The sequence below is a fragment of the Salmo salar genome, chromosome ssa09 (genome assembly GCF_905237065.1).
Source record: "Salmo salar chromosome ssa09, Ssal_v3.1, whole genome shotgun sequence".
Classification (NCBI taxonomy): domain Eukaryota; kingdom Metazoa; phylum Chordata; class Actinopteri; order Salmoniformes; family Salmonidae; genus Salmo; species Salmo salar.
The window spans coordinates 12144808-12167034 of record NC_059450.1 but is presented as its reverse complement, the minus strand read 5'-3'; the positions used below and the strand labels follow the sequence as shown (position 1 = coordinate 12167034).

The 22227-nt window shown below is 47.2% G+C and overlaps 1 protein-coding gene across 4 annotated transcripts; it reads left to right on the top strand.

Annotated features, from left to right (window-relative positions):
* The first annotated feature begins 1498 nt into the window (after positions 1–1498).
* Positions 1499–21090, top strand: LOC106610732 (consortin). 4 transcript variants are annotated; one of them, XM_045723392.1, is made up of 13 exons: positions 1499–1778; positions 3291–3379; positions 3516–3599; positions 4609–4950; positions 6053–6777; positions 9226–9256; positions 10144–10230; positions 10398–10500; positions 11230–11251; positions 11405–11468; positions 13714–14438; positions 18535–18688; positions 18913–21090. In XM_045723392.1, exons 3-13 carry the CDS (start codon positions 3590–3592, stop codon positions 19119–19121), a joined length of 2472 nt encoding a protein of 823 aa, XP_045579348.1. In that variant the 5' UTR covers positions 1499–1778; positions 3291–3379; positions 3516–3589; the 3' UTR covers positions 19122–21090. The 4 variants fall into 4 exon arrangements, with proteins under 4 accessions (XP_045579348.1, XP_014065728.2, XP_045579346.1 ...); XM_014210253.2 differs by having other exon boundaries at positions 3513–3599; XM_045723390.1 differs by lacking the exon at positions 3291–3379 and having other exon boundaries at positions 1662–1778; positions 3513–3599.
* The last annotated feature ends 1137 nt before the right edge of the window (positions 21091–22227 follow it).

The window sequence follows — 22227 nt, the reverse complement described above, 5'->3', positions numbered from 1 at the left end:
GAGTCCTTTAGATGCCTTTTGGCAAACTCCAAGCGAGCTGTCATGGGCCTTTTATAGAGGACTGGCTTCTGTCTGGCTACTCTACCATAAGGCCTGATTAGTGGAGTGCTGCAGAGATGGTTGTTCTTCTGGAAGGTTCTCCCATCTCCACAGAGGAACTCTGGAGCTCTGTCAGTTCAAACCTCTCATTGCCAACTGTTGGAAGATCAATAAAGCGAGATGGGGATACAGGGTTTCGCATTACAGTGGTGACTTTTGACCTTACAAGAGAAACATAAAGTACATAATATATGGAGTGCTGGTCCAATGAGTACTGCTGCATATTTACTGTATTTTCATGGTTAAGAGCGCCTTTTATGTTTGGAAGTGTAATGCTAAACATTTAAGTTGATAATAAGACAAAGGCCAAGTAATAATCACATGTTTTTTCTCACAAATTACAATTTGGGGAGATGGACTATGATCCATGAATCAGTCCAAAACCCAAGTCCAAGAGGCGAACCTTTGGATTGATTGCGACCAAGGTGGGTTTAACAAAATAGTTGGAAGGCAATGCATATTTGGGGTGATATAAACCTATAGCAACATGGTTTTACTAGGACAGTACCTCAAAAATATTTGATTTGTCAGGCCAAGCGATTGACCTGATGCATTTTTAGGCACATGTCAAGGCTGGCTTTGGGCTGATTTAAATGTGTGAAGGTGCAGCATTACCATCACCATTAGGTCAATCTAGTTAACAGGTATGCCAGTCCATCATTGTTTACATTGTGTCTTTGTCTTTGTTCAAATTTTATTTCACACTGGAAGCAAACAAGGTAAGCAAAAAAAGTGTTTAACTGTTTTGTCTTCACAACGGATATTCAACACAACAACAGTACATTAACTTATTACTCTGGATTAATTTAACATGCAGGACTAAATGCATATGTCTATAACATAGTGCCCCTCCAAAACTAACCATTTTTGGTTAGTAGAGAGCTGACTTGAGTATTTTCCACCCCACTTTAGCTGAGACAGGTAGAAAACGTATTTCTCTACAAGCTAATATATAACCCATGTACAGTCTATTACAGTCTATTGCGTTTGTGGCTATGGAGGGGGTGGAGAACGAAGTGGTGCTGGATATGTACGACACACAGTCTCCCTCCAAAACGAATCATATAAAGGTTAGTAGAGACCCTACTGAGTATTTCCCACCACACTTTAGATGAGACATGTAGAAAAGGCTTCTCTCTACAAGCCAATACTGTAAGTATCCCACGTACAGTCTATTACAGTGTATTGCATTATGCTGTACAGAGTGAAGGTGCAGCAGCAGGTCGTGCGACACAGTCCCCCTACAAAACGAACCATATTTGGTAGAGACCCTACTGGGTATTTCCCACCACGCTTTAGCTGAGACAGGTTGAAAAGTTCTCTCTCTCCAGCCCAATATTCTCAACATACCAGTGTCAACCAGGGTATTCTTTTCATTATTGGTTTAAAAAAAATATTAATTCAACCATATTTTTTAAATTCATTATCATAAACTACATATTGCATGTTCTTGTTGGTACAATAAAAGTGACCATTGATTCAAATTCTGTATCATTTGAATGCGTTAGGCACATTGCGATGTTTTGAAATTGCGACGTTTATTTTGAAGGTTTCCTCATTACCGTACGAAAGTTACGTCATTTTTTTGGCTCGGTCTCAGGAAGAGAAATCTGCAACATCAGTCAGTCAGTCAATGTTCCGTTCAGCAACTGGATACAAGACACGGAATTAATTACATCGTAAGTACCACCAGTTATTGCCGTGTACTAGAAGGCGACAACTTGCATCCAAGCGCCGCAAAAGCCAGATATAAGTGCTAACGTTAGCTTGACAGCCAGCCAGATGTGTAAATGAGCTAGGTGACAGCTAGCTAAACATGATCCAACCGTGTGTTAAACATTCATAGTACGCATGTATTCGGGTATCATTTTGAAATTGTTAATACATATCGATTTTTACAAAACACAGGATCTTGCTAGCTAGTAGGTACAGAAGCGTTAGCTTCAAGCAGCAAAACAGACAGCGGTAGGTAACGTTAGGCTAGCTGTTAACTTGCTATGCTAGCCAGTTCAAACCCATTGACAAGCCAGTGAAGAAAACGAATCACTGACACTACACGAGCTAAGACCAGCTCGAGTGTATCGCATCGGTGTAACGTTAGCTCGCATTTGCAGGAACAGTATTGTAACCTTAGAGGCAACGCCAATTTTTCCCAATATGTGTTTATTATAATCTTATCTGACTGATTGGTAGCTAAGTGTAGTGCCTAGAGGTTCTGACAACAAAAAACAGCTGATTTAAGGACAGTATGATGTATGTACAGTATGATGTACATACATCACATTAGCAAAGTGATTGAATGTGTCAGAGAGAAGACCCAGAGCCCTGGGTAAGAACAGTGTAGTAGTTTGATTCTAGGAGAGGAACACATATGTCACTATCTAATATCCTCCACGTAGGCCCTCAGATACACATGTAGCAGCTGTAGAGATGACATGGAGGGGCTCTTATTAGATTCAGATGAGTTACCTGAACACCCCTCTATTTCTCTGCTGCATTGTGTGTGTGTGTGTGTGTGTGTGTGTGTGTGTGTGTGTGTGTGTGTGTGTTGCTGTGTGCAGTTAGGCTAGTTTTTCTGGAACCTACTCCCTGTGTGTGAATTTGCCAAATTGTGAGTGCTAGACTGTGCATGTTGTTACTTGTGTGTTTTTGTCAGTTGAGTTGGCTTTGGATTGATAAATGTGTTTGTGTGTGTGTTGCTGTTTTTTTTTACCCATTCTTCTCTCACGTGAGATGGACTAACCTACTGCCTGGTAGGCCCGTGTGTGTGTCTATCCCCCCTGTCTATGTACTTCATTATTTATGGACACCCTGGAAGAGGACAAAGAGATGTGATGATGGGGAGGGGAAAGGAAGACAGAGAGAGTGAAAAGGGAGAGGGCGAGCTCTGGATAGAAAGGGGGGGCCAAGAGTAACAGAGCGAGATTGCAAGTAGGGGTTAACAATAACAGTTGCCAAGTTCAGCTGGCATCAAAATGCCCTACACACACACACACACACACACACACATAGAGGTTAGGCGTTGCGTAAACCACCACACCTGCCTTGCTGCTCTGTTAAATTCTCCACCTTCCATGTACTGTAATTCTCAGGGGAAATGTCCATTCTATAAAGTCTATTTCTATGGGCCTAACCCTACTGTGCTCTGAAGGGGGACCATAGGGATAAGTGCTCTCTTTTTTACCTAATAGTCACTAAGCGCTAACAGGAGCAATTAGCCTTCTGCTGGAGAGAACCAGGACAACACTACTCCACGGAGGCACTTTTAGGCCTAAATAGGGTGAGTGTGTGTGTTGTGTGTGTAAATATTCATGGTTTGACACTTGTAGGAATGAAGTTAGACTTGTTTTCTATTGCCTTACACTCTCTCTCTCTCTCTCTCTCTCTCTCTCTCTCTCTCTCTCTCTCGTCAGTAGGAGGGCTGTGTCTGGTAAGCGTGGCAGGGGGAGTGGCTGACCTTCATGCTGAGAGGTCACGGAGGAGAAGACCCATGGATGATGGTAAGGAGGAGAGAGAGGAAGGGAAGAGGTAGGGGAGACCGTTGGATGAGGGTAAGGAGGAGAGAGAGGAAGGGAAGAGGTAGGGGAGACCGTTGGATGAGGGTAAGGAGGAGAGAGAGGAAGGGAAGAGGTAGGGGAGACCGTTGGATGAGGGTAAGGAGGAGAGAGAGGAAGGGAAGAGGTAGGGGAGACCGTTGGATGAGGGTAAGGAGAGGGTGACTGGGAAGTAATAGAAGAGGGATCCCCGTCTCATTCAGAATTGAATTCAAAACACTCCTGCTGACATTCCAGTACATCCATGGCAATGCCCCTCCATACCTCAAATATCTTCTCGTATCCCATAGCGACCCCCCCCCCAATGCAATCCCAGACCACCTGAAGGCACCACAGACTCTGGGCTCCTTTAAAACGGGCCCTTAAAACCCTTCTCTTTAGGAAGACCTTCTGTTAGTAATAGCTGTGTTATAGCCTTGCTGGCCTTGTTTCTTGTAGCGTCAGTTGTGTTCTTTGTGTCAGTTGCCCGGTCTTGTTGTGTCCTTATTTTGTCTACGTCTGTTGGTTTGACTTATTTTCATGCACTCGCTGCAGCAAATTGAGATTGGCTTTCAATGAAAAGCGTGTTACAAATTCCATGTATTATTATTATTAGTGGAGGCAGGGGGAGAGAGAGAGGTGAAATATGTGCTACGTCCCGATTCTCCACCCTTTTCCTGCCGGTCATTCATTTCAAAGCTTGGGATTAGTGTAAGCTTTGACCGGACGGAGGTTCTACCATTGTAAAAACCTGTGCGTGAAAGTGTGCAAATGCACATTCTGGAAGAAGGGTGACGAATTGGAACTCAGCCATGGTGAAAGTCTATCTGAATGGTAAGATGGAGCTAACCCTGTATTGCTGATACCTTAATTCTCTCTGGTCGTCATGAGCGCCTACGGAGCAGATCAGGATCTCCTGCCGTGTGTAATGACAACAACAGAAGCTCTTGTCTAATCTCTCTTCATCTGCTCCCAGGTCAGTGTGAGAGGGAGGGGCCAGTGTTGTCTGAGGGTCAGGAGGGTGGGGTCAACCTCCACTGCAACCAATCAGACCCCTCGGAACCAAATCGGAACCAAAACCAGAACTGGATGCAGACTCAACTAGATGATGGTCAGAGGGTTGGACGAGACATCATCCAACAAAACTCTTTAAACAACAATGTGGAGGAAGAGGAGGAGGAGGAGGAGGAAGGTAGAACGGTGAAGGGAGAGGGAGATGAGGATGATGTGATTGTGGAAGAAGAGGAGGAGGACAGCAGCGTGACTCGCGGCCAATCACCCGACACTCCTATGACTGACTGTTCCTTCTCAGACACAGGTAAGGTGGCACACACACACACACACACACACACACACACACACACACACACACACACACACACACACACACACACACACACACACACACACACACACACACACACACACACACTGAGACAGCTTGGTTTATAGATATAAATATATATTTTGGGATTTATAGAAATATATCACCTTTATCTGGTTGTGTACCATTGATCAGGAGGAGGCAGAAGACCAGTCAATTCTATTAATTAAACTGTGTGTGTTTGAGGACATGGTTGAAGGCCTGGGTTAGTCAGTTGGCTGGACTTGTGTGCGTGCATGCGTGCTAACCCTGTTAATCGGTCAGCGGATCAGATTTGTAGCATACAGAGCGGGTCTCACCCAATTAATCGCACCCGGTGATGTCCGAGCAACCACATCAGCTACAGTCGGAGAGGGGGAGAGGTAAAGGAGAAAGGGTACAGCAAGGAGGGGGACAGAAGGAAAAGAAGAGGTGGAGAGACGGGAGAGAAGAGATTAGTAGAAAGTCCGGGAGAAGAAAGGAGAGGAGGGGGGAAGACGGTAGGGAGCTAGCGGGGAGAGAAAGTGGTTGAGATGAGTCTGAGGATCTGAGTTCTTTACTTCTGTCTATCTGGGCAAGACCTCGTTTGGGTATGGTGTCTGAACTGTCCCAATACACACACTCTCTGGGCAAGACCTCGTTTGGGTATGGTGTCTGAACTGTCCCAATACACATACTCTCTGGGCAAGACCTCGTTTGTGTGTGTGTGTGTGTGTGTGTGTGTGTGTGTGTGTGTCCAAGTGCTCAATGATGCATTATACTATGTATGTTATGTCCCCAGCTACCAAATGAATTTTCCACCATGGGATCATAAAGGATTTATTGACTTGTCAGGACTTGGAATTTCTCAAATGGGCCGTATGGCTTCCACAGCACAGAAACACAAAGGAAAAGTACTTAGCGAGAGTGTGTGTAGTCGTTAATGCCGAACTGAAATAGGTAGAGGATTTGCTCAATCTGCCCTTTCACTGCCACTATCTGGTTTCAGACTTTTGTAACAGTTTAACGTTGATGTTTTATGTGCAGTGCTCTCTCTTTTCTCTCTCTCACTCTGTAGGCAGTCCGGTAGAGCTCCGGCCCTCTGTGTCTCCAGAGACTACAGATCCCATCAGCTCCCAAGCAACAAGTCCAGACGAACCCTGCTACAGTGACCCTGCGGGCGAGACACACACCTCCACCACAAGCCCCACCTGCACCACAGGGCCTACCACCTCCACCACAGGCCCCACCTGCACCACAGGGCCTACCACCTCCACCACAAGCCCCACCTGCACCACAGAACCTACCACCTCCACCACTGGCCCCACCTGCACCACAGAACCTACCACCTCCACCACAAGCCCCACCTGCACCACAGAACCTACCACCTCCACCACAAGCCCCACCTGCACCACAGGGCCTACCACCTCCACCACAGGCCCCACCTGCACCACAGAACCTACCACCTCCACCACAAGCCCCACCTGCACCACAGGGCCTACCACCTTCACCACAGGCCCCACCTGCACCACAGGACCCACTGTTTCCACCACAGGCCCCACCACCTCCACCACAGGCCCTACTTGCACCACAGGCCCTACTTGCACCACAGGCCCTACTTGCACCACAGGACCTACCACCTGCACCACAGGACCTACCACCTGCACCACAGGACCCACCATTTCTACCACAGGACCTATCACCTCCACCGCAGAGCCTATTCCTAGCCCTGTCCTCCTGGCCACCTTAAAGGAGTTAGGGGAACGGGGAGATCACTCCCACCTGCCTCAGTACCTCCATCAGGTGTGTGCCCCTCCCTCTTCATTCTATATATGGTATTTCTACCTGCCTGCGCTGTTCTCAAGTGTTGTTCCTCTGACAGCCAGGCGTGGTTTCCTCTACGTGTGGTGAGCTGTGATTCTGTTTACCAGACTGCCTGAACACACACACACACACACACACACACACACACACACACACACACACACACACACACACACACACACACAGACAGCCATTGCAGGGCTGTCAGGTGTGACTTGGTGTGGTAGAATCCTTGTCATTGTGATACACAGCTTCACCACAGAACTCTGGATGAAGTGAAGTGTAAAGTGTCTATTCCCATCTCCACCAGTAGGGGGCACTGTTGTCATGTCTGATCATCACCTCAGCCCCTCTGTCTACTCCCTACCTTCTTCAAACACATCCTGGGGCGTGTTCAGGAAGGTGCAACGTTACACAAAGTTCAGATAGAAATGTATTGTTCAGAACAGACCGGTCCCAATCCCAAATGGACCCCTGGACCCTATGCACAGATCTAAGAGGCTTTGCTGGGCAATCAATATGGTAATGCCTCCAACTTTCCCTCTGATAGGCAAGGTGAAAGTTTCACCATCCTGCAGGCTTTCAAAGTGAGGCGCACCTCCTCAAAGGGGCGGCAGAGAGTTTCAGAGGACGCGTAAAAGGAAAGCCAAATCAAACTGTATTAGGGTTCTCTAAAAATGTGTAAATATTACATTATGCGTTGGAATACTTTGGAACAGATTTCCAAAATTAAAATCGCTTGGAGCTGATTTGCTGGTGTTTTTACAGCCTTTTATGTCCCCAAAACATATAAACTTGGGGGGGGGCGAATAAAATCACCCGCAGGCCAAACTCGGACTGCGGGACACCAGTTGGGGAACCCTTGTCTAGGAGGTCATGTGGGATTGGGCCATGATTATCTGTTGGGTAGAACAGGGAATCGTGTCAGCTCTATTCATTTTCTTTCTGAAACACTCTAAATGTTTCACCTCACTGAACAAACCCCTAGAGTAACCAACTCGCATCTGTTCACCTCCCTAATCTGATTGGTCGCTAGCCAGATGGCGCTTAGCAACCCCAGGAGTTCTGACCAACCAGAACCAACCCTTGTAACGATAGAATGAGAGTTTGTTATGTCTCCCCTGGTTGCGTTTTAAGGGGGAGCTCTCTAGGAAGAGATTACATTTGATACTGTTAAACTTCCTATCAAAACATTTAGCTCATGAGTAAGTTTACTTTTCTCTTGTCTTAGGGGCAATATGAAGAAGTCTCTGCACACTTCCAGTCAGATGCACATTTATATAATTGTAACTGTGCTTTCGGTCAGTCGACTTCCGTCAGAGCATCTGTTTTTTTAGGTGTGAAAAGAGCAGATTTGCACTGCTGTAATGTGGTGAAACTCTAAACAGTTTAACTGTTTAGAGAAAGCCTTATAAATAGCCCAGTGCCTCAGGACAGCAAGGCAGCAGTGTGGTTATAGCCTATTGTCTTTCTCTCTCACTGCCTGCCTCATTCGCTCTCTCTATTTCTCCCTCTCTCTCTCTCGCTCCCTCCCTGTCGCTCTCTCTCTTAAACACCCACCACAAGCAAGCGAAGTGAGCAATTCATATTTATGTAAATGTAGGGGAGCTTGCAACAATGGAGAGTGAGAGAGAGAGAGAGAGAGAGGGGGATAGAGTCTGTGTGAAAGAGAGTGCGAGAGAGGCCAGTGGGTTATTACCGGGCTCCTGCTCTGTCTTTCACTTACAAACGCTCCTATTCTCTATCCCTCTCTGTGTCTCTCCCCTTCTCTCTGTCTCTCTCTCTCTCTCTCTCTGACAAACTCTTTCACACACGCGGCTGTTCTCTCACTCTCTGTTCCTCCCTCTCTCTCTCTTTCCCTCTGTCCCGTTTTTGTCCTCTTCAGTCAGCAGGAGAACAATTTTTTTTTAAAACAGTCGCAAGAGTCCGTTTGTTAAGCACGCGCACGCACCCACGGACACACCGCCGCCGCTGCGTCAGGCAGGTTGTGGAGCTCGTCTAAACCTCCCGCTAGCTACTGGGGGAACTTTGGAAACTACAAATGCAGCTGTGATCAAGGAGGATTTGAAAGACTTTCCGCTTAGTTCCTGTGTTTTCCGCTGTGCTCGTGGGGACGAGCCGTGTTTCTCGTGCTTCTCCACTGTGCTTGTGTGTGTGTGTGTGTGTGTGTGTTTTATCTTCTTCACTCTTCTTAAGTAGGGGGGTTTTGGGGTGAAGTTATGCCACCTGGGCATGTTCTGTCTCGAGGTCAAAGTTATACGAGACGTAGTTTAATTATCATTCAGTATTAGGCCTGTAAGGTGTTTTAACTATGGATGGTGGTATTTGTCTGTCTTGGCGGAATACACCCGTTTAGTTTTTCTAGTTGACTGGAATGTAAATGAATGTTGTCCTTTAACCCTCTCCACTCTGCCTCCGTCTCTTCAGGTAGCCGAGGCCTTTGTCCTCCAGGAAGATTGTATCCTTATCACTGTGTGTGTGTGTGTGTGAGAGAGAGAGATACTGAACAGGTGCGTTAAGTCTAGGACGGTTGTATCCTTATCAGTCAGCTTCATGTCTCGTGTCTTTCCAGTGAATTACAGTGCTCTCTGGTTCACTCTGACTCTCAGGTGAAGACCGCATTCCAGTTGAAACATACCACGACGTTCAAGCTGCACGGTTTGGCTTTGATCTTATCGTTGTGCTCTTCGTTTTCAGTCTTCATTCAGCCACGACCACTACAGACGGTGCGCACGCGTGCACGCGTAGTGGCTTGTTACAGCAAAGCTGTGGGCTTATACAGAGAGCGCCTCAGTGCCTGTTGAAAGAGAGGAGGACTCATGTTTATGGATGACGGCTGCTAACACAATCCCTCTGTAACACGTGGGATCGCTCCAGTACACTGCTCTGTGTGGGACCCTTCCCGAGCCAGCTACAGTCCCTATACAGGACAGTAGGTGGGAGGTTCTGTCACATTGTATGTGACAGAATGGTGCTCATCTGCTTTAAACTCTGTGTGGACTTCTCCTTATGACTGGAGAGCACTTCCCCCTGTTCATCACCCCCCCATCTCTCTCTATAGTTGGGGCAGCCGGTAGACTAGTGGTTAGAGCATTGGACTAGTAACCAAAAGGCTGCTGGATCGAATCCCCGAGCTGACGAGGTCAAAATCTGTCGTTCTGCCCCTGAACAAGGCAGTTTAACCCGGTGTTCCTAGGCTGTCATTGTAAATAAGAATTTGTTCTTAACTGACTTGCCTGGTTAAATAATAACAAAAAATCTAAATCAAAAAATCAAACGCTGACTGGATCACTGAAGGGTGTAGGAGTCTGTGTGTGTGTGTTTTCTTAACCCTGCGTGGACCAGATGAGAGAGCGGTTTGGTGTGTTCAGCTAGAGAGACTCTACCACCAGCGACTACTGAACAACCTGACAACACTGCAGGAACAGTGGGGTAACTCTCTCTCTCTCTCTCTCTCTCTCGCCGTTCAGCCATTGGAAGTCTCATTACGCATCCCACCTTTTCTCTCACCCTCAAACCTTCTCTCGCTCCCCTCTCTCTTTGGGTGTGTTTGTGCCGTGTCATGCGCCTCTCTTCCTCCAAACCTTCTGTTGTTCCAGAGAGGCGGTGTAGGGCAGACGGTCGGGGAGAGAGGAACAGCGACACTGACCTCACTGCACAGCAGCTGGACATACTCACACACATCTGCAAAACACACCAACGGTGAGGCTACACCTGTGTGTCCGTGTGCGCGCATGCGCGTGTCTAGTTGTGTGTGTCTAGTTGTGTGTGTGTGTGAAGTTGGTCTTTAGATGTGGTCCTTTTACAGCTCAGTACAGGAAAAGGTTGCAGTTTAACATGGAAAGACCACCTTTTTAACTCATTTTCTATTTAATGGGGAAACCTTGAGAAGCTGTGCAGTGATGTACATTGACACACCTGGGCTCTCTCCAAGGTGGTTTGTGTGTGTGTGTACACATACAGCGTGATGGTTTAAACATATGGCCCTTTGCTGTTGCTGCACTTTAAGTCATTTGAGCTACAGCGGTGCTAGAGTTTCAGACACACACACACACACACACACACACACACACACACACACACACACACACACACACACACGGCACACACACATGCTGAAATAGCTAGGGAAATGTGCGGCGCTAATATTAGATTCCCTGGGAGAGAGCAGGGCCACCTATCTTAGCCTTAGCTAGGCAGAGACCTTCCTTCAATCACGGGGGACGAAAGTGACAGCACTAACTGCCTTGCACCCCCTCTCTCTCTGTCTCTCTCTCTCTCTGTGTCTCTCTCTCTGTGTGTCTCTCTCTCTCTCTCTCTCTCTCTCTCTCTCTCTCTCTCTCTCTCTCTCTCTCTCTCTCTCTCTCTCTCTCTCTCTCTCTCTCTCTCTCTCTCTCTCTCTCTCTCTCTCTCTCTCTCTCTGCCACACAGACCCAGTCCTGGAGAAGAGAAGGTAAGAGATACTCTGTGCTTGATTGACATGATGGCATTGTGGAGACCCTCTGTCTAGCATTACACGGTATTCAGCGCTTTGCTCGGCTAGTTTGAATGTCATTTGTTGATGCTGTATTCACTCTGCTCTCCCCTCTGTTTGTGCGCGTGTGAGGCTGTGGACTCTGTGCTGAAGAGCCCTGTTTGTGGTGAGGACAGATTGCCTGCATGCCGCTCAGGTAAGTGTGTGTGTGGTTGAGGAAGCAGGAGTTTATCAGTGCAGGATTGCTGTATGTCTGTCGCTCTGCAATGTTTTGAGACGTGAGCCGGTCTGCCTAGTGCTTCCAGAGACAGGCAGCTGACCTGTCAATTATTAAAGAGGACATTCAGAACTATTCCCTTCCTCTGCTCTCTCTATCTGTCTCTATCTCTCTTTCTTTCTCTCTCTATCTCTCTTGCCCTCGCTCTCTTTTGCTCTCGCTCTCGCTCTCTCTTGCTCTCTCTCTCTCTTGACCGCTCTCTCTTGCTCTCTCTTGCTCTCTCTTGCTCGCTCTCTCTCTCTCTCTCTCTCTCTCTCTCTCTCTCTCTCTCGCTCTCTCTCTTGCTCGCTCGCTCGCTCTCTCTCTTGCTCTCTCTCTCTCTCTCTCTCTCTTGCTCGCTCTCTTGCTCTCTCTCTCTCTTGCTCTCTTGCTCTCGCTCTCTTGCTCTCTCTCTCTCTCTCTTGCTCTCTCTCTTGCTCTCTCTCTCTTGCTCTCTCTCTTGCTCTCTCTCTCTCTCTCTTGCTCTCTCTTTCTCTCTCTCTTGCTCTCTCTCTTTCTCTCTCTCTCTTGCTCGCTCGCTCTCTCGCTCGCTCTCTTCCTCGCTCGCTCTCTCTCTCTTGCTCGATCTCTATCTCTCTTTTGCTCTCGCTCCCCTCCCCCTACCTGGTTACCTGGAAACACCTTAGATACATTCCATCACGTCGTGTGTGTTAGGAGAGGTCCCCTGGTCTGGGATTTGGGTTATTGATGAACTGAAGCAGAGCTCCGGGGAGCCAAGGGTGTGTGTTACCTAACTGTATACACACACACACACACACACACACACACACACACACACACACACACACACACACACACACACACACACACACGCGCACACGCACACACAGACACGTAGTCAAAGGTGTGTGTTGCCTGTGCACAAAGACACAGGGCACTGTGTTCTGCCATGGCCTGGTTTCACTTTCACAACCGAGGCGTGACTACACACACACACACACACACACACACACACACACACACACACACACACTGAGATGACAGTATCTTAAATTAGGGAGCTCTCGGTGTCGGTGTTCCGGAGGCGTGAGGAGAGCATAACTGTACAACTCTGTCTCGGCGAGGAGAGTATAACTCTGTCTCGGCGAGGAGAGTACAACTCTGTCTCGGCGAGGAGAGTACAGCTCTGTCTCGGCGAGGAGAGTACAGCTCTGTCTCGGCGAGGAGAGTACAGCTCTGTCTCGGCGAGGAGAGTACAACTCTGTCTCGGCGAGGGTAGTACAACTCTGTCTCGGCGAGGAGAGTACAACTCTGTCTCGGCGAGGAGAGTACAGCTCTGTCTCGGCGAGGAGAGTACAGCTCTGTCTCGGCGAGGAGAGTACAGCTCTGTCTCGGCGAGGAGAGTACAGCTCTGTCTCGGCGAGGAGAGTACAGCTCTGTCTCGGCGAGGAGAGTACAGCTCTGTCTCGGCGAGGAGAGTACAGCTCTGTCTCGGCGAGGAGAGTACAGCTCTGTCTCGGCGAGGAGAGTACAGCTCTGTCTCGGCGAGGAGAGTACAGCTCTGTCTCCCCTGTTAAACGACACGTATCTGATAAATACTCTCACATTGAATAAATATTTGGACCTGAGGGACACCTTGTCCTCAGTCTGTTTCCATTTGTGTTTAACAGTGATGCGTGTGTGTGCGTGTGTCTCTGTAGTGGATGAGAGAGTAGACAGGAAATGGGTTCCAGGGACATCAAGTTCCCTATAAAACAGCAGCTAAAGGGTAAAAGAGGAGAGTGTTGTGAATAATTGAGGTAGGAGATTTGGGAGGTATTTTTGAGGATGTTGAGGAATAGTGATCCCCTCTTTAATGTAGATTAGACAGTGGACTCTGCTGGGGAGGGTGTTGATGTCTACGGGACTCTAAAGGGAGAGCCTGGGTGGAGAAGTTAAAGGGGGGGGGGGGGGTCAAGGGCTGTTGTTGTCTTATGTCTATTGTAACTTGTAACATTTCTTCCCTCTGTATGTCTTTCTCTCTCCTTGTGTCTCTCTCTCTCTCTCTCTGTGTCTCTCTCTCTGTGTCTCTCTCTCTCTGTCTCTCTCTGTGTCTCTGTCTCTCTCTCTGTCTCTCTCTGTGTCTCTGTCTCTCTCTGTGTCTCTGTCTCTCTCTGTGTCTCTCTCTCTCTGTGTCTCTCTCTCTCTGTGTCTCTGTCTCTGTCTCTGTCTCTTGCTCTCCTAGTTCGGTTATTTGAGTGTTTGTTGGGGATGGAGGAGGACCAGAGAGGAACAGACTCCACCCTCTCCCAGAGCATCAACCCAATCAAATCAGCCGGAGCCCTGAAGGACAGCCTCAGCTCCAATGACTGTGCTGTTCTGGGTGTGGCACAGGACTGCAGAGACTCCCAGGGGATTGGGAGGGCTGAGTTCACAGATTCTCGGAGCGAAGGAACGGGTCAGCAGACGGAGAGTGAGATGGAACACACCACTCAGGAGGGTTGCACTACGCCGGACCGCCCTACGGATGGGGAAATGAGCCAACCCAAGCATGATGATCAGCAGGGAGGAGAGGAAAAACAGGAGGAGGTGGAAGAGGCAGAGGAGGCCTTGGCATTAGAGGAAGAGGAGAATAGAGATGGTGTTGATTGTTTTAAAGCTCCTCTAGAGGAGATCTCAGCCTTAGCAGTGAAGGAGCAGCTCATACTGGAGGAGGCCCAGCTGCGCGAGGAGGCCCAGCTGCGCGAGGAGGCCCAGCTGCGCGAGGAGGCCCAGCTGCGCGAGGAGGCCCAGCTGCGCGAGGAGGCCCAGCTGCGCGAGGAGGCCCAGCTGCGCGAGGAGGCCCAGCTGCGCGAGGAGGCCCAGCTGCGCGAGGAGGAGTATGATATGTTTGGAGTGGACATGGTGGAGACTATCAGAGACCGGGTGGCTTCTCTGGACGACCTGGCCAAACGCATCACAGTGGAGGAGGTGAGTGGGAGAGACTGTGTATGGACTGAAGTCTTATGACACACACACACGTTGACACTTATAGAGAGATGTATTGCACAGTTTTGGTACATATTGCAGTCATGGTTCGGTTTCGGAACAGCTGGAAAATGAAATGCCATTCACAATGTTCTTTGCATTGCCTGTTGTGACTGGATATTTATGTTGGGCCTTTCAAGTTTCCACTCTGATGCTGTCGAGAAACGCTGATTTAGCTAATGGCCAACCAGCTGTCAACCTTGTAAACACATTCTAGAGTTCAAAAACCACTTTAATATATTGCTTTTTATAAGTAATGTTTTGTTACATTTAACTGATGAGAGTGCTGTTACGAGTTTCCTACTAGTAATTACCAGTTTAAGGGGCCGTTCGAGGTGATTTCTCCCAGTCGTATGTGGTAAATTCACACTTCTCACTTGGTTACGAACACATCATGAGTGTGTCAATGGCACGGTACATCTCCCACTCTGGGTTAATGTGATAGGCTGTCACTGTTAAGTAAGCGCAACACAAGGTGCGTTGGCCAATTCAATGAAAACTTCTGCTTTGTTTTGCTTATATAGAGCGGGTTCTACCTGTTTCCTGAAATGGGTGCAAGAGGGAAGTTCTTAACGTGGCTCGAGCACTTTCACAAGGTGCTGAAACTCCCTGTTCTCAACCACAGAGAATGGGCGCATATCGGCAGCTATAAACATACCGTGATTGGGAGTCCCGTAGGGCGGCGCACAATTGGCCCAGGGTCGTCCGGGTTTGGCCCTGGGAAGGCCGTCATTGTCAATAAGAATTTGTTCTTAACCGACTTGCCTAGTTAAATAAAGGTTAAATAGAATTTAAATAATAATAAACTATAAACAAACTAGGGCTGTCCCCATATTTAGATATACCCTATGTTTGAATCAAATCAACTATATGTAGGCTACTTTGTCTGATGCTTTTAAGCACTGAAATAAAAATGAAGACACAAATGACTAAATAGGGAGCCAGAGATCAATATAGCCTAACCAGAAGAGTCAAACCTGTTCCCAACCCGACCCCCCTCCTCCCGCTGCCGGCTGCTGCTGGCCTTTGCAGATTCTGCCACTTATGATGTTCACATGCACATTTTCAAGAAAACAGTTTAATTTCATTTATAATAAAGTCTTCAAATCTCAAAATCAATGTGGTTCATCAAAATTCGATCGAAATCAACATGATACAAATCTAAAAGTAACTTCTATTTCCATTACTATGTAATAATAGCCTACATAAAGTCAACAATAAAAACATTGCAGCCCGCAGGTAGAAAATATCCTGATAAAAATAAATATCACATTGGCAACGCATGGCCTGTCTGCAAGGAACTTGAAACATTGTATCAACTATTAACTTGGTCCGACCTGAAACTCACGCTAGCAAACTTGCAACCTATAAAATATTCTGGGCCCTTTAGAGTTTCCCAGCCAGTGAGCTTCGGACCAACAGACACCGCTGTAGGCTATTTGTGGAAAGGATCCGAAATCATCAGGTAGACTTTTTTTTTATGACATTTCCCCCGGATCAGAGCATGACATTTTGTCCCCTTTTTCATGCTGAGTGGTTATCGAAAGGGAGAGAGATTGAACGATTTTCCCAATAGGCTACGTTGAGGAACTATTGTCATTTTCAATGGATGTAAAAACAGACTTTGTTTACTTGCATTTTGAGGCGAAGAAAAAACGACTTTGAGAAGCTCCACAGTGGTGGTGAGTTATGACAAACAGAAATAGTATCAGATCCCCAAATGGGCACATTTATAGGCCTACATTTACAAGCCTACATATACAAGCCTACATTTATAGGCCTACATTTACAAGCCTACATATACAAGCCTACATTTATAGGCCTACATTTACAAGCCTACATTTACAAGCCTACATTTACAGGCCTACATTTATAGGCCTACATTTACAAGCCTACATTTACTAGCCTACATTTACAAGCCTACATTTACAAGCCTACATTTACAAGCCTACATTTACAAGCCTTCATTTGTGTAAGCGTCAGTAATTAGCAAGCAGACAGTGTTAGGTCATCATTAGCCTTTGGATGCCAAATATGGAGCTGGGTGTGTGTGTGTGTGTGGAGAGCGGTGTGAATGTGTGTAATTGATTGCGTATGTTTCTGGCGAGGGAGGGCAACGAGGCCGTCATCGAGTCACACTGAGGGTAAGGAGGGGGTGGGTGCACGCGATTCACAAGGCTACTTTGGCCTTTTAGCGACGTCTTTCGTGATGCAGTGGCCGTATTGGAATGGAATGCCCACCAGTCATGTTTTGAAACAGAAATCAGCATTTTCACTGGACAAGTTCAGGTAGCAACTCTTAATGTTTCACTCTGTTGCAAAATGTTTGCTCCGTTTCGTGCCAACTGAACATGGCCCAGGTCTGGTCCACTATGACAAACGACTGAAGAGCTCTGTACATAATGGTTTAGGTGAGAGTAGACTTGATCTCTGAACAGCTACAATAATAACCATTAAAACTGGAGGGGCTTTTCATCGTTCTCTTCTTCTCTATCTCTCTCTATCTCTCTCTCATATTTATATGCCATTTAGCAGACGCTTTTATCCAAAGCGACTTACGGTCATGCGCACATACATTTTTACGTATGGGTGGCCCCAGGAATTGAACCCACAACATCTGGCGGTGCAAGCGGCACGCTCTCGCAACTGAGGCGTACAGGACCATCCGTCCCCTTTCTCTACCTCTTTGTCCGTATGGATGTCATGTCAACATAAATCATTCCTGTTGATAGGATGTACAGTCTTCCTCGATCTGTGTTCACTTCTTATTGCCCCTATCATCTTCTGCTTTCACCTCTCTCATCCCCTCTCCCTCCCTCTCTCTTCTGTCAGGCCTGACAAGAGTGTGACTGAAGGGTGAATCGGATCAACCGAATGTTGTGAACCTGAGCCTCTCTAGCTGATTGTTCATTAAAGAGGTGATGTCACCAGCCGATGTCACTTGATAAGAAGACACCAGCGGTCACCAGCACCTAAGACATAGGGCGTGGTCAAGCGGATCCACTTTGTCTAGTCGGTGACCATCGTTGGTGATCTGCCTTCCAAAGCATGTTGCGTTATGGGGATAACAATTGTCTGACTTGCGCTTACACGTCGACTGCATGAACTTTACACGAACTATGAGATCAAAGGTCATACAGTTTTTTATGAAGTCGCCTTCAAGTCACTGTAGTTGCTTCTCACCAACTGCACCATGCAGCCATCACCTGCATTGTGGGAGGCACTATTTGTCAACCAATCATTAGGGTGTTTTTGTTTGACCCACACGAACGTGGCCAAAGACATGACTGAAACAGGAACCGACTTTGCCGCGATTCTAAAGCTACAAATGAAAGTGATATGAGACCTCTCTCTAACCAATGAATTGTTCACACTTAATGTTTTCAGTTTGTGAGTGTGTGATATAGGGGTATAGAAAAGTGTATTTCTACATTTTATTCAGAAAACCTTTTATGAACAATGGCAGCTATGTTGACACTGCAATGTTGATCTGAGACTTACTGTTGGAAAACCACTACAGCGTCCGACTTTCGGCTTTCACAGGTGCGCCTCCGTCGACTTCACTCGCCGACTTTCGTCTGCAGTCGGCTTCGTTTACAGTCGGCTTCGTTTACAGTCGGCTTCGTCTGCAGTCGGCTTCGTTTACAGTCGGCTTCGTTTACAGTCGGCTTCGTCTGCAGTCGGCTTCGTTTACAGTCGGCTTCGTTTACAGTCGGCTTCGTTTACAGTCGGCTTCGTTTACAGTCGGCTTCGTTTACAGTCGGCTTCGTTTACAGTCGGCTTCGTTTACAGTCGGCTTACAACTCAAACACCCAGTTTCTCAGAGGTTTGAGGTTGACATGAGAGGGCAGTATACGCTGACACCTAGTGGGGATACTATGTCTATCACTGCCTTTGTGTATGTGTGTGTGTGTACTGCACGGTGTACTGCATGTGTGTATCCATATATATGTAATATGTATGTGTCTTGTGTACAGTATGTTTATGTTAACCAGTTGACCTGGCCCTGACCTTTTGACCATGTCCCGCTGACCTCCAGATGACCCCTGTCCCTGGCCTTGTGTCCATCCTGAAGAGGAGGAGTGTGTGTGTGGAGGATGTGTGTGTGGCTCCCTTCTCGGCCCCACTCAAACACAAACACCCTACTAAACGAAGGGTTCGCTTCAAAGTACCTGACGACGGCTTTGACCACGGTAAGGATGTGTGTGTGAGTGAGTATATGTATACCCAACAATGGTTATGATCAATTGCATGTGTATGTTTGTGCACGTCCAGTATTATACTGCTATGTGTGTCTGTCTGCATTCTTACCATGTCACCCTCTGTCCTCTCCCTTCTCCAGACAAGAAACAGTTCAATAAAGGTCAGATAAAATAGAATAAACATCTAAACGTGTGTTTCCTCTTCCCTCCTGCAGACGAGGTGGGCGGAGACTCCTGCCTGCTCCTCTTCCTGCTTTGCCTGGTCACCGTGGTGATCAGCCTGGGAGGCACCGCCCTCTACTGTGCCCTGGGCGACGCCCAGTCCACTGTCTGCACCGACTTCTCCCGTAACGCTGACTTCTACCTCGCACAGCTGCATCGTGGGATGGATCAGCTCCAAAATTGGCTAACCCCCGGGTCTTAGCTGACCCCCAAGAGGAGAGGAGCAATGGGGGGAGGAGAAGAGAAATAGGGGGAGGGAAGGAAAGGAGAGGGGGAGAAGAAGGGGACAGAGGAGGAAAACTCCCTCATTTTGCAGAGTGGATACTCGCCTCTCTTTATGTCCTGCCCTGTTTTAATCTCTCTTTCTCTCTCGCTCTCTCTCTCTGGCAGTCTTTCTGTCTTTACTGGCTGGCCAGTTAAAGTGTGTTTATGTGTGGCGGGAGAGAGAGAGTGATTGAACGATGTGTGTGTCTGTGTGGTACTGGTAGGCTGCATCCACACTAACAGTTCCCTAAGACATCTGCAGTGCTGCCTAGTAGAACTAGTAGGACTGACCTAGGACCTATAGTATACTGGACTACCCATAGGCGTCAACTGTACACTACTGGACGTAGACTGACCCGAAGTCAGCCCAGAGGAATGGATAATACTCATTACCACTGACCTTGGACCTGCTCACTACTACATGGACCTGTCCTCTGGGTCCTTCAGGCATGGACAGAACTGCTCACCTGCGCAGACAGGAAGTGCTTGTGTAGCCATTTCAGAAACCGGCACAGCTCTTTGTTTACTGCCGCCATTTTTAATCTCATCTACACCTCCAAAATATGAACAATTCTGCTGTGGTCAGAAACATGAAATAATGTCTTTAAAATAATCTTCTAATAATGAATGTTTTGTTGTAATGAAACAGATTTGACTTTCCTTTATGTTCCTCACTATTGAGTATTTTTATGTTGTAGGTAGGGTGTTTCTTTGGGCTGAGGATAGAAGTTGCCCCGAATCACAGATCTAAGATCATATCTTAACCGTATTCTCAACCAGGAAGGGGATGAAATATCTGACCCTGTATCAGTGGATAGGGGAAACTTCTACCCCTTCTGTTTATTGGGTTGTTTTGGGGTACAGATAGTTCAGCCTGATTGTAGCGTTGGCCCCTTGATGACCCTTACTGTGTGTCAGACAGAGATATATGCAACATGGACAAGAAAGCAATACATGTCTGTAACCGTGTGTGTTAAAGAATGTTATTTTATTTATTTTGTTCTTAAAAAAATGTTTTACTCCTTTTTCTCACCAACTTCGTGGTGTCCAATTGGTAGTTACAGTCTTGTCTCATCGCTGCAACTCCCGTACGGACTCTGGAGAGGCGAAGGTCGAGCGCCGAGTGTCCTCTGAAACACGACCCAACCAATGTCCGCTTAACCCAGATGCCAGCCGCACCAATGTGTCGGAGGAAACACAGTGCACCTGGCGACTGTGTCAGTGCGCACTACACCCGGCCCGCCACAGGAGTCGCTAGTGCGCGATGGGACAAGGACATCCCTGCCGGCCAAACCCCCTCCTAACCCGGACGACGCTGAGCCAATTGTGCGCCGGCTGCGACAGAGCCTGGACTCGAACCCAGAATCTTTAGAGGCACAGCTAGCACTGCACCACTCCGGAGGCCTGCTCAGGCATGTCTATATATTTATCTTTATTGTGAAATAATTATGGGCATCATCATTGGATTGTCATGATCAGTCTTACCCCAGTTCTTTACCTCCTGCGATCAATGGAATCAATTGATGTATTTTTTTACATGTACATTTTTTATTAGTGCTTTTTTTTTTTTTTTTTTTTAACTTGTAGTCTATTTAATCAATGATCTGTTACTTTTTTGTGTCAGTTGGTGGAAATGCACAAAGTCAGTGTGTCGTTTTAGTTTCGTTAGGAAAAGTTCTGTAGACGTGGATCATTTGATGAAGCAGGCTGGGCTCTCAGGCTACATCCCAACTGTCAAGTGGCTTCCTCTCCTCGTCTATTCTCCTTCCTCTCCTCCCTCTCCTCGTCTACTCTCCTTCCTCTCCTCGTCTACTCTCCTTTCTCTCCTTCCTCTCCTCCCTCTCCTCGTCTACTCTCCTTCCTCTCCTCGTCTACTCTCCTCCCTCTCCTCCTCTACTCTCCTCGTCTACTCTCCTTCCTCTCCTCCCTCTCCTCGTCTACTCTCCTCCCTCTCCTCGTCTACTCTCCTCCCTCTCCTCGCCTACTCTCTTCCCTCTCCTCGTCTACTCTCCTTCCTCTCCTTCCTCTCTACCCTCTCCTCGTCTACTCTCCTCGAGTACTCTCCTTCCTCTCCTCGTCTACTCTCCTCCCTCTCCTCGTCTACTCTCCTCGTTTACTCTCCTTCCTCTCCTCCCTCTCCTCATCTACTCTCCTCGTCTACTCTCCTCCCTCTCCTCGTCTACCCTCCTCCCTCTCCTCGTCTACTCTCCTTCCTCTCCTCATTTACTTTCCTTCCTCTCCTCGTCTACTTTCCTTCCTCTCCTCGTCTACTCTCCTCCCTCTCCTCGTCTACTCTCCTCCCTCTCCTTGTCTACTCTCCTCCCTCTCCTCATCTCCTCTCCTCCCTCTCCTGGTCTACTCTCCTTCCTCTCCTCTGATCTGAAAACACAAGACCGGTGAAACCAACAGGAAAATATAATCATATTCAGATCTGTTGTAAAATGCGCACAATAAACTGTAGATGCATGAATTAGCTTGGAAGAATGCCAGGAGATTCACTTTCGTCTCTTGTACTTTCAGAGGTGTGCAGATGGACAGGAAGCCACTGTAGACTATTGAGATGCAGCCTTGTTTTAAAGATGTTTTATTTTCACTCGTCCTCTGGCTGGTTCAGATGACTATCTTACTTTTGGAATCTGAAGTATTTATATCATATCTGCACAATGTAGGGGGAGAGAAAACAAACGATCAAATCTAATCTTTACGTGCATGTCTTTCTGTTGTTTCTCTAGTTTTGGCTTGATGTGGGTATCGTAGATTCATTTTTTTCAATGTTTGTCATCGTGGTTTAGATCTGTCTTTATAGTCTGGAGGGATTACTGTGTGGTGGGTACTTTTAAACACCTGTTTCTCTCTGATGATAATAAACCTTATTGTGGGGACTGGTCTGACAATTGTATGCTGTTCTAAAGTTCCATTAAGTTAGTCATACAGCTGTTAAGTTGTTATTAAGTTTGTAAGTTGTTAATCATTCACAATAGTCTGATAAACCCAGATACAAAAGCCAGACACCAAATACAAAACACTTCTGAACGACACTTTTA

What these genes read in the sequence shown, in the direction of transcription:
- LOC106610732 (XM_045723392.1), top strand. An exon ending in ATCTGCAAAACACACCAACG is followed by an intron (nt 10,501 to 11,229) that starts GTGAGGCTACAC and finishes TCTGCCACACAG; the next exon opens with ACCCAGTCCTGGAGAAGAGA. An exon ending in TGACGACGGCTTTGACCACG is followed by an intron (nt 18,689 to 18,912) that starts GTAAGGATGTGT and finishes TCCCTCCTGCAG; the next exon opens with ACGAGGTGGGCGGAGACTCC.